A 12,500-nucleotide genomic window follows, 5' to 3' on the forward strand; every position below is an offset into this window, starting at 1 on the left:
ATACAAAAAAATGGGTGGCGCTCTCAGTGTAGCGACGCGCTCTCCCTTGTGACAAAAATTAGTAATACAATACAAGAGAGAGGTGAAGCGGAGGGTAGAGTGTGGGGGGGGGGGGGGGGGGCGATATTTTCTCTGTGGGTGGCCAGAAGTGCTCCTCACAGGGACTAGAATCATCTGTTGCTTGCAAACAAAGGTACAACCCGGTGTTGTAACATCCTCAAACTATCCCCCTCCCCCCTCTTGGGTTTTACCCCGGGATCATTCTAGGCCTCGAATGCCCCCCCCCCCCCCTCCCCGCCCCAGGTCCTAGTTGGAAATTACCCCCCCCTCCCCACCCCCTTCTACTGGTTCTATTGGAAAGGGAAAGGTGTTAGTTCGGGCGTAGCTTTTACTGAAACTCCTCCACCCCACCCCACCCCGCGTCCCCCACCCCCACCTCATCCTCCCTCCTCTTCATCATAAGTGAACGAAAACAAACGTACAGGGATTCTACAATGATAACTTGTTTTGATTCTAACTGGGCCAGATGTATCCGCACCCCCACCCGGGTGGGTGGCGATGGGGGCTAATTTCGAGTATTTATTTCGCAGGAGCGGCGGTTTGGGGGGAGGGAGGGTGTGGGGGGTGAGGAGGAGTGGGGTGGGGACTGAGGAAAATCCCCACCAGGGTGGGTGAGTTCTGACAAGCTGAAGTTTACCCACGGTGGTCATTCCAGGCTAGTCCTACACAATAGTAAAGGGTGGTAACTCTCTCCATTCACAAGGTACACAACTTCAAGTCAGTGCTGCTTACGCTACCGATTCAGCTAGCACACAGGTAAATAAAAGGTACACTGGAACAAACCCAGACACTTCCCCCAAAAAAGGAAACACCGGGCCTGTCCTCATCTGACATGTGCACACAGCAGCAAAGACAGAAGAAATGTGCAAACACAAATAAGCTTTTATTCAAGACTGGCATAACCTCTTTAATCCTGAACAAGCCACACAGAACACATGGACAATACAGAACAAGCACATGGTTTGCCTCGGTGGTTTTTCAACTGGAAATTAACAAACAATGAGGCCACGTCCTACATAGCTTGCTAGACCCCGAGCATCATCTGGGCTGGTCATATTTGTCCTCCGAGGAGTAAAAAAAACAAACAAAAAAAACTGACGGGGAAGGGGGTACTATCAGGATGCTACACCGTTGGGAGTCAATCCACGACACACATGAGGAAATGAAGACTTCTGTGTGAGTGCGTGTCAAAACTGGTCCTGTGGGCGTGTGGGAATGAAGCTAATCAGTGACCTGCCGAAAAGAGGGCCCGGGTCACCAGGGAGTGTTTCCGTGATGGGGAGTCATTGTGTGTGTGTGTGTGTGTGTGTGTGTGTGTGTGTTTGACGTTTCGGAGGGGTGTGTGTGTGTGTGTGTGGGGGGGGGGGGGGGGGGGGTGGGGTGGAGGGGGAAAAAGCAAGGCAAAAAAGCCAACAACAGTCAGCGCTGACTGACGGCAGTCGATCAGGAGGGGGCGGGGGGGGGGGGGGGGGGGGGGGGGGGGGGGGGGGGTAGAGGTGGGGGTGGAGTGCGGAGGGGAGGCAGGGTGGAGGGGGCGGGGGTCTGACACGCGTGCCGGCGATTGGCAATCAGACTGGCCCTGAAAAAATATTCATACTGTCTTGAATGCCATTGGATTAAGTTGTTTCTGGTTTGAAACAACACAGTTTTGATGTACATCCTACATGGTTCAAAGAGAAAGTGAAAACGTTGTTTAAAAGATAGGTTTTTGCAAGATTGGTATAGACATGTCGATAACGATACTATGTATATTAGTTACAGGATGTTTAAACCAAACTTTGGCCTATTTTACAGTGTTACCAAATAATCAGTGTGTAATTGAGTTAGTAAAGTTTAGAACAACTAACTAATCCTTTGCCGTTAACAGAGTGCGTTTTGACAATTTATCCCGAAATGGAATCTCTCTCTCTCTCTCTCTCTCTCTCTCTCTCTCTCTCCTATCATTGTTGTAATTCAACATTATTCACCGCTTTTCCTCTGTATGTTCGTCTATCTTTCCTCCTTCCATCCCCCCCCCCCAACCCCCCTTTTCTTTTCGTATCTTCTTTCCTTCTGAAAAAAACAACAAAACACACACACACCCCACGCCCTCCCCCCCAAAAAACCCCGCAGTTTATCTCTTTCCTCTGCGTCCTATCCTCCATGTGAATGTAAGAAAAGGACATAGGACATCTCTGATGCTAACAACCATCCCTTCTCAACCCCTTCCCTCCACCTCCCCCACACCCGTACCCCCCGTGCCCCCCCCCCCCCCCCCCCCCCCCGACCCCCTCAACCCCCCCTGCGGCCAAATCGAGCACCGGAAAAGTAGGAATGAAGGAACAAGACAGCGACAATCACATCTCGGTGCATGCCCATCCACTTCAGGTACTGCGATCGTTGAGCGCGGCGTACAGTGCCACTGTACTGTCAGTGTGGACAGTTATCAAATTTACTATTTTGTCCACCCCCCCCCCCCCGCCCCCCCCCCCCCCCCGCCACCCCACCCCCCCACCCCCCCACCAACCCTTCCCCCTTTCTGTGGATGAAATTCGGATTGTGTCAGTGCCGCAACACGGCTGCAGTGCCACCCATCTTTTTTTCTTCTTTTTTTTCCTCTCTTTTTTTCTTCTTCTTTCGTACCTGACGGGCTGCAACGTTCACTCATATGTACACGAGTGGGCTTTTACGTGTATGACCGTTCACTACGATCGGCTTCGGATCCACTCTGTTTACGCATACCCAGACTCAGACACTCCACTGTTGGCCGCTGTTCTTTCTCCGTCTCTGGACCTTGCAATTGGAATGAACTACCTCTTTCGCTTCGTCAAGTCTCCACACTCAGCTCTTTCAAGTCTGGCCTTAAAACCCACCTCTTCCCAAAATAGCCTCCCTTCCCTGCCTCTTCCTTGTCTTCATTTTCTCCAGTTTTAGAGTTATGCATGCGTGTGAATGACTGGTGCGAAAGTGCTTTGATTTGTCTCTGCACAAGATTCAGCGCTATATAATGATAATAATAATGATGATAATAATAATAATAATAATAATTATTATTATCATTACCATCATCATTATTTTTTTTTACCCCCGACGTGTAGGCAGCCACACTCTATTTTCAGGATTGTTTGTCTGTCCAATTTCGCCCATTAAAAAGTGGATTTTTTTAAAATTTCTGAAGAACAAAATGTTCACCATAATCCATTTGTTACGAGTGGTTTCCTTTGTTTAATGCGTGCCGCAACTTTTCTTTTGAAGATAATTTTTCTTTGTTTGTCTGTTTGCATTTTTTTCGGTGGTGGTGGTGGAGGAAATGAACGATGACAGGACGGCATCATTTTGATACTTATGCATTCAGGAACCCACAACCGCTTAAAACGTAGAATGTCCTTTCCACGGCCTCTCTGTAATTATGATACGCTACAACCTCCAGGTCCTAGAGAGGAGCGGCCTGCCCAGCATCGAAAGCCTGCTGATCCAGTGCCAGCTACGCTGGACAGGACACGTTGTCCGTATGACAGACAGCAGGATCCCGAAGATGCTACTGTATGGCCAGCTGAAGGAAGGCCACCGCGAACTTGGAAGACCCTACAAGCGCTTCAAGGACACCTTGAAAACAAACCTCAAAGCCTGGATCATAGACATCGCTTCCTGGGAAACTGATGCCATTGACCGCTCTCGCTGGAGGATGCTGTCCTCTAGTGGCACAAAGACGTTTGAAAACAAGAGAACGCTGGCCATAAAGGAGAAGCGTGAGCGAAGGAAGCAGGGCTCAACTTCTGGAGACGTTTTCCCTTGCAACACATGTGGGAAGTGCTGCGCATCCAGAATCGGCCTCTTCTCCCATATGAGGACACACACCGACAGATAAGCCAAACCTGCCTGCCTACTCATCCGTCGGTCCGACGAGAGACTCCATCACAAAAAAAAAAAGAAAAAAGAAAAAAAAAAAAAAAAAAAAAGCACGCTCCATACCACCCACACACGCAGAACCAAAACATCTCAAGCTGACAGAAGCTGTTATTAATAAGTATGATACTGGCAATGCTAACAAAATAAAAGCAGTCAAAAGACTGGGTGAAGAGATCACCTCTCCCCAGTCCCGGCAACTTTTCTCTCTTCTATATTCTTCCTGGCTCACTTTCCAAGTCTCGCTTGCTGCCTCTAGGGGTGGTGGTGAGGGTGAGGGGATGGAGGCTCTAACATGCAGACAGTAAAGGGAAGGCATCAATAAGCCTGTACTGGGTACGGGTGGGGTTGGGGGTTGGGTGGGGGTGAGTTGAGGGGGTGCGGGATGTGGGGGTAGATCGTTCATCACCCTAATGGCTGGTGCCACGGCACGGCGGCCCTTGCTTAATGAGTCCGGCTTACACACCTGTCGGCAGCTCTCCCTCTGTCTCTCTCTCCCTCCCTCTCTCTCTCTCTCTCTCTCTCTCTGTGTCTTCCTCCCTCTCTCTCCCTTCTTTTTGATGTTTCTTTTCCTGTTTTTTTAATCTCTCTCTCTCTCTTTCTCTCTCTCTCTCTCTGTCTGTCTATCTCCTCCCCCCCACCACTCTCTCTCTTCTTGTTCGTGTTTCTTTTCCTGTTTTTTAATATTATATGTCTCTCTCTCCCTCTCTCTCTCTCCTCTCTCTCTCTGTCGCTCCACTCCTCTCTCTCTCCCTTCTTTTTGATGTTTCTTTTCCCGTTTTTTTAATCTCTCTGTTTCTGTCTGTCTGTCTGTGTCTCTCTCTATATAATTGTGTGTGTGTGTGTGTGTGTGTGTGTGTGTGTGTGTGTGTGTGTGTGTGTGTGTGTGTGTGTGTGTGCGTGTGCGTGTGTGTGTTTAGATAATTATGTATGCGATGTTTCTTGGATCAGGTTTGTTTCGCCGTTCTCATGCCTGACTTGAACCCATAAATAAATACGTGACTGATTAAAAAAAAAAAAGAAAGAAAAGAAAAAGAAAAAAAAAGATTGATTAAAGAAATAAATAGAAAACATATCAGAAACACAAATAAATAAATAAATGAATAGACAAATAGATATATAAATAAATAAACAAATAAACAAATAAATAAATACATTGTCAACAAGATTTTTTCTGTGTGAACTTCGGGCTCCTCTTCTCGCGGAGAGCATGTCGCCACTGTACAGCGCCATCCTTTTATTTATTGATTGATTTTTTTTTCTCCTCCGTGAGTGTATTTGTTTTACGATCGAAGTGCATTTTTGCTACATCATTTTGCCAGGGACAACGTTTCTGTTGTCATGTTGTTGTTGTTTGTTTCTTTGTTTGTTTGTTTGTTGTGTGTGTGTGTGTGTGTGTGTGTGTGTGTGTGTGTGTGTGTGTGTGTGTGTGTGTGTGTGTGTGTGTGTGTGTGTGTGTTTTACGTGTGCTAAGTGCATGCTGCACACGTCGGGACTTCGGTTTATACGGTCTCGTCCGAATGACTAGCAATTAGACTAACATCTCATTGTCACCACACACAAATACACACACACCTGCGCGCGCGCGCGCGCTCGCACGCACGCACACACGCATTCTCTCTCTCTCTCTGTGTCAGTCTCTCTTTGTGTGTTCACTCGATTTTATATAAATTGTGATGGGAATAGCCTGGAAATGATGCTTTATTTATTTATTCACCTATTTATCAATTGATCGACTTATTCATTATTCATTCATTCATTCATTTATTTACTTACTTATGTAATCATTTCCTACTTTTTTTTTCACAACAGGATATATACGTGTGAGTACAGCGTTTCCTTGAAGGAATCCAGGCTGCTCTGGGGAAGGAAGGATGGCTGCAGGTCTTCTCGGAACCACCCCTTTACCTCCCGGCATTAGTGCTCCCCAAGAGACGACCCTCAGCGCAGGTATTTGTATTTGTATTGTATTCCTTTTTATCACAACAGATTTCTCTGTGTGAAATTCGGGCTGCTCTCCCCAGGGAGAGCGCGTCGCTACACTACAGCGCCACCCATTTTTTTTTTTTTTTGTATTTTTTCCTGCGTGCAGTTTTATTTGTTTTTCCTATCGAAGTGAATTTTTCTTCAGGATTTTGCCAGGAACAACGCTTTTGTTGCCGTGGGTTCTTTTACGTGCGCTAAGTGCATGCTGCACACGGGACCTCGGTTTATCGTCTCATCCGAATGACTAGCGTCCAGACCACCATTCAAGGTCTAATGGAGGGGGAGAAAATATCAGCGGCTGAGCCGTGATTCGAACCAGCGCCCTCAGATTCTCTCGCTTCCTAGGCGGACGCGTTACCTCTAGGCCATCAGTCCACAGAAGACACTCCCCATCCCCACCCGACCCCCACCCCCCGTCATGCCTCCACCCGCTGATGCTGACCCGCATCAGTCGCTGATGCTGTGTTTTTCTTACTTATTTATTTTATTTACTTATCTATTTATTTTTACGGGTGGTCAGGGACCGTAACGCGGAAGCACAGCCTTGAACGCCATCCTGTCAAACGATGAGTTTCAGTTTCAGTTTCTCAAGGAGGATCTCACTGCGTTCGGACAGATCCGTATATATATATATATATATATATATATATATATATATATATATATATATATATATATATATATATATATATATATATATATTACAAGCACCACATCTGCTGGGCAGATGCCCGACCAGAAGCATAACCCAACGCACTTAGGCCTTGAGTACATGCATATATATTATATACATATACATATATATATAATTATTTGTGTACCTATCAGAATGAATTTCTTCGATAAACGTTTGCCAGAGGACAACATTCGTGGTCATGGGTTCTTTTACAGTGCGCCAAGTGCGTGCTGCACACAGGACCTCGGTCTCAACCGAAAGACTTGATGCTCAGCTCGATTTTCCAGTCAAACATGAGAGAAAGAGCGAGAGCGGGATTTGAACCCAGACTCTCAGGGACTCTCTGTATTGGAAGATGAGCATCCTAATCATTCTGCCACCTTCCTCCTATGAACGAGGAGGTTTCGGGAGCAACTCAGCATCCAGCTCCCGGGGCTTTGTGCGGAACGTAACGACACGGGGATGGAGATCAGATCACGTACGTGGCCAAATGTAGCAGTCATTTCGGAATCATAAACATTTCTTGTTCTTGTTATCAAGCTAAATAACAACAACATTATGGTTGTTTCGCGGCTTACTTGAACTCCGGAAAGCATTCCAGTTTAGAAACTGGAAGTCGTATATATATATATATATATATATATATATATATATATATATATATATATATAATTATAGTCTGCTTATGAAGTTTGCTGAGATGTATTTTCTTTTTAATGTTGTATGGCTGATATCTTATGGGCGTATGTGTGCGTGCTTGTACAAGTAAGTGTTCATCTGTGTGTGTTTGTGTGTGTGTGTGTGTGTGTGTGTGTGTGTGTGTGTGTGTGCCGTGGAAGCTGCGATACGTAGCCTAGAAATGAGTGTGTGGAGGAGGGGGGTAGAGGAGGTGCAGGGTAATGTGTGTGTGTGTGTGTGTGTGTGTGTGTGTGTGTGTGTGTGTGTGTGTTGGGGCTCATGTACGTTTATGTGTATTTGACTGTGCTTTCATATCTGTGAAACTGCCTGTTTGGTGCATATCTGTTATGCATATGTGGGTGTATGTGTGAATGTGTGTCTCCATGTTTTACATTTATTTGCTTATTTATCATCATTCTTGTCTTTTTTATTTATTTTATTATTATTATTATTATTATTATTATTATTATTATTAATATTATTATTATTATTGTTACATTTTATTTTATTTTTTTAAAATTTTTTTTATGTACGCTTATAGTTGACTTCATCAAGTTTTTACGCCTTATACATATTATCTTTATTAGTAGTAGTTCTTTTTTTTATGTATTTATCTATTATTTATTCACCCTTTTTTTTCTCAAGGCCTGACTAAGCGCGTTGGGATACGCTGCTGGTCAGGCATCTGCTTGGTAGATGTGGTGTAGCGTATATGGATTTGCCCGAACGCAGTGACGCCTCCTTGAGCTACTGAAACTGAAACTGATATGTTATGTATGAATGATTCTTTCATGTGTCGGTGCTTGTAATAATATTCACATATTGCATACTGTTGTTTGTAAAATGGTACAATGGGTAGGTACGATGATAATGAAGACGATGATGTGCGTGTGTATGTATGCAGTGTCTATGTGAATCAACGTATGCAGGTACAGAATTATAATTATGCCTATAGATGCTAATGTGAACGTGTATGGAAATTTATACGTGTGAAAGTATTTATCTGGGCGTGCTCGTTATACGTGTCTGTCTAATGTAAGGTGTAAAGATTTGCGTGTTTGATAATGTTTTTTTTTAATATGGTGTACACAAACATATAATAATAATGATAATAAAAGTAATAACAAGTCATCCCATGGAGCATGAGGCCATTATTTTATATCCATTGAATGACTTCCTCATAGCTGGAGCAGTGGAAATATCAATGAATATCAGTACTTCATTTTCAGGACAGCTGCTCCCATGCACCAGGCTCACGAACGTCGTGTATCTGGGTAATCATACTGATCAACATTCACATTAAACGCAAGTTAATCTTTGATAATAAATCAATCTTTGTGCTTGATATTTGCAGACATTTTAATGTTTGGTAATAACGAATGAAATTATCAAAAATACAACAAACAACAACAACATAAAACAACAAGAGAGGCAAGGCCTTCAAGACTCACTTGTGATACACTTTTAAAAAAATCCAAGCTTTTTATGTATTGAGTATAATTTCAAAATGTAATGTTTAAGATGAGAAAGACCAGTTTAAAGCAAATTAACTCCCTTAGCATTAATTACAGAGTAATTTCCCTTTTTTACTATCTGCACCAAAACGTTTGCAAAATAAATAAAACTTCCATGCTTAGCAAAAGAAGTTCCTGTTTGAACAAAAAATGATAATAATGACTGCTCTTGTTGTTGGGTCAGAATATCAGATGAAAGTGCCAAATTTAGAGAATACAAAAAATATAAATATAGCAGTAAATGCAGTTTGCAATAATTAGGCTTCATTTTTATTTTTTTGTGCCCATCCCAGAGGTGCAATATTGTTTTAAACAAGATGACTGGAAGGAACTGAATTTTTCCTATCTTTATGCCTAATTTGGTGTCAACTGACAAAGTAGTTGCAGAGAAAATGTCAATGTTAAAGTTTACCACGGACACACACACACACACAGACAACCGAACACCGGGTTAAAACATAGACTCACTTTGTTTACACAAGAGAGTCAATAATAATGATAATAAAAGTAATAACAAGTCATCCCATGGAGCATGAGGCCATTATTTTATATCCATTGAATGACTTCCTCATAGCTGGAGCAGTGGAAATATCAATGAATATCAGTACTTCATTTTCAGGACAGCTGCTCCCATGCACCAGGCTCACGAACGTCGTGTATCTGGGTAATCATACTGATCAACATTCACATTAAACGCAAGTTAATCTTTGATAATAAATCAATCTTTGTGCTTGATATTTGCAGATATTTTAATTTTTGGTAATGACGAATGAAATTATCAAAAATACAACAAACAACGACAACAACATAAAACAAAAACGAAGATACATAGACTAGAAATGAGTGTGTGGAGGAGGAGGGTAGAGGAGGTGCAGGGTAATGTGTGTGTGTGTGTGTGTGTGTGTGTGTTGGAGCTCATGTACGTTTATATGTTTTTGACTGTGCTTTCATATCTGTGAAACTGCATGTTTGGTGCATATCTGTTATGCATGTGTGGGTGTATGTGTGAATGTGTGTCTTCATGTTTTACATTTATTTGCTTATTTATCATCATTGTTGTCTTATTTATTTATTTATTTATTATTTATTATTATTATTTTATTATCATTATTATCATTACTACTACCTTTTTTATATATCATAATTATTATTTATTTGTTTATTTATGTAAGCTTATCTATTATTTATTCACCTTTTTTTCTCAAGGCCTGACTAAGCGCGTTGGGTTACGCTGCTGGTCAGGCATCTGCTTGGCAGATGTGGTGTAGCGTATATGGATTTGTCCGAACGCAGTGACGCCTCCTTGAGCTACTGAAACTGAAACTGAAGCAATCTTTATCAAGTACAGACAAGACAAAGTGCTGTGTAACTTAATGCCTCTTGGAGATTGGACATGAAATGAATATGCTCTTTGTTGGAAATCTCTCGCGTGAATTTGGTTAACAAAACATATATAATGTAAACAGCCATGAGTTGTTTTCGTGTGTGTGTGTGTGTGTGTGTGTGTGTGTGTGTGTGTGTGTGTGTGTGTGTGTGTGAGAGAGAGAGAGAGAGAGAGAGAGAGAGAGAGAGAGAGAGAGAGAGAGAGAGAGAGAGAGAGAGAGAGAGAGAGAGAGATCGTGTCATATTGCTAGAACTCCCCGACTATGCATTGAAGCATTTGCAGAATTCACGAAATCCGGGAAATATTCCACGCTACGTTACGCTAAGGTACACAGGACTGGCCTGCACAAGCTGTCTTAGCAGCACTAACTTTTCTTTGCATTTACAATACTCCTCACAGTATGGAGTGAACATAGATTTCGAAACATTCTGACTGGTTTGTAAATGCAGCGCTGTTAAAGATTGTTTAACCCAACCAGCCCCGGGATGATGTATGTGGTTGTGCTTTGCTTGAGATCACGCATCAGAAACAGTGTCAGTTTCTGTTTCAAGAAGGTGTCAGAGCGTGTGGACCGATCCATATACGCTACACTACACATGCTGAATATATATATATATATATATATATATATATATATATATATATATATATAAGGCAGCAGGTGCCTGACGCGCTGATCAGGCCCTGAAAGCCTGTCCCATATTTGTGTAAAAGGAATCAACATTCAAACGAAACAAAAAACAAACAAACAAACAAACAAACAGACAACAAATAAGAAACAGAGACAGATGTCTAGCTACTAAAATGGACGGCAAATACTTCTGACAGACGAAGACAAACGCTGTTCAACATGTGAACTTGGGTTCCCGACAAACCGCAGTAGAAGAAGGAGAAGAAGGAGAAGGACAAGAAGAAGAAGAAGAAGAAGAAGAAGAAGAAGAAGAAGAAGAAGAAACAACCTTCTTGATCATGCGAAAGCAGAGAACTAACTCCCTTCGCTTATGTTACAATCCCTTCACTGCCCCACTATTTCCTGGTGTGTGTGTGGGGGGTAGGGGTTTGGGGGGGATGGGGGGGGATATTGAAGTCATCCTCCTCATCACCCCTCATCACGACACGTTGCGTGAACCTCAGCAATTCCGTTCACACCCCCGTCCTGTCTTCCAACCACAGACACTAGAATTCTTAGTGTCTGTTTTCTAACCAACAGTTTTCCGCTTTTCATCAACAGGCAGTCAACACCAAGTCTGCTGGCGTCAGTCCAATGCTTGAGTGACTGAGAACTCCTTAGCTTTCATCGCCATCAATATTCACGATCAATAGTGGCGCTCGCCGTCAAGAACGGGAGTCCTAAAGTTAATCAACCACCAGGTCGTTCTCGCCAGCTCTAATTAGCTCTCCGGGGGGCCTTCTCGCCTCCCTGTCTGTCCAAGGAACCCTTTGCACGTCTCCAGTCGGTTATGGCAGCACGTTTACCCCGTTAATAATTCAATTAATTAAGTACGAGTTTGACTCAAAACAAAACTGGTGTGCTGACAGTGCCACAGATATAATACTAAAAGATCTTGGCGGCTCTGTTCTGTCCTGGCGAATTAAAAAATAAAGTTTGTGTCAAAAATACACATAAGAGATATCCTATCCCCAACGCCTCCCCCCCCACACCCCTAAAAGAAAGAAAAACACACGCACACACAGTATCAAAGTAAACGCAATGACACAAGATGGTGAAAACAATAACAAAATTCAAACGCTTTGCTCACCTGTGAGGTCGACAGGCTGGGTGATCATCTGACGGTAGCAATCGTAGAAGGCGTTCCTCAGCTTCTCCCTCTGCTCCTCCTCCGACAGCTCCGCCACCTGGTGGGGCAAGAGGGTGGGATGAGCATTGGTCGTCAGTCCCTCCACCACCGTCACCACCTCCTCCATTGTCCACCGGCAGTCTGCCCTCCCTTCCCCCCTCTTCTCAACCACTCACTCACACACTTGTCTGTTTATAGCCTGGAAAAGTTGCGAATCCTGCGAATGTTACATTCCTTCCTGTTTTCCCTTCCTTCGTTTTGTTTGTTCTTCCCACAACACTTCCAAAAAAGTCTCTTTGCTTTTTTTTTGTTTTTTTTTTTTGAGGGGTTGGGGGGTGGTAATGGAATCGCACAAGTTCACACCACTTTCGGATCAAATCAAAAACACTAGATCACGCGCACACGATCTAATGAATGGTCTTTTCACTTTGAGTTTGAAAAAAGTGAATAAAAAAACCCCCTCCAAAACAAATCACATACTCGATCAAGTTTATCTTTGCTGACCGTTTGTCTTTCAA

At 43.3% G+C, this 12,500-nt stretch overlaps 1 protein-coding gene across 4 annotated transcripts in view; it reads right to left on the reverse strand.

Annotated features, from left to right (window-relative positions):
* The window catches only part of LOC143276550 (vasoactive intestinal polypeptide receptor 1-like), a 251,435-nt gene that overhangs the window by 36,943 nt on the left and 201,992 nt on the right, over positions 1 to 12,500 (reverse strand). For all 4 annotated transcript variants that reach the window (XM_076581141.1, XM_076581150.1, XM_076581123.1 and 1 more), the window contains one exon: positions 11,944 to 12,040. In XM_076581141.1, coding sequence (XP_076437256.1) covers positions 11,944 to 12,040 — 97 coding nt within the window. The remainder of the gene's footprint in view (positions 1 to 11,943; positions 12,041 to 12,500) is intronic.

The sequence above is a fragment of the Babylonia areolata genome, chromosome 2, assembly GCF_041734735.1.
Source record: "Babylonia areolata isolate BAREFJ2019XMU chromosome 2, ASM4173473v1, whole genome shotgun sequence".
Lineage (NCBI taxonomy): Eukaryota > Metazoa > Mollusca > Gastropoda > Neogastropoda > Buccinidae > Babylonia > Babylonia areolata.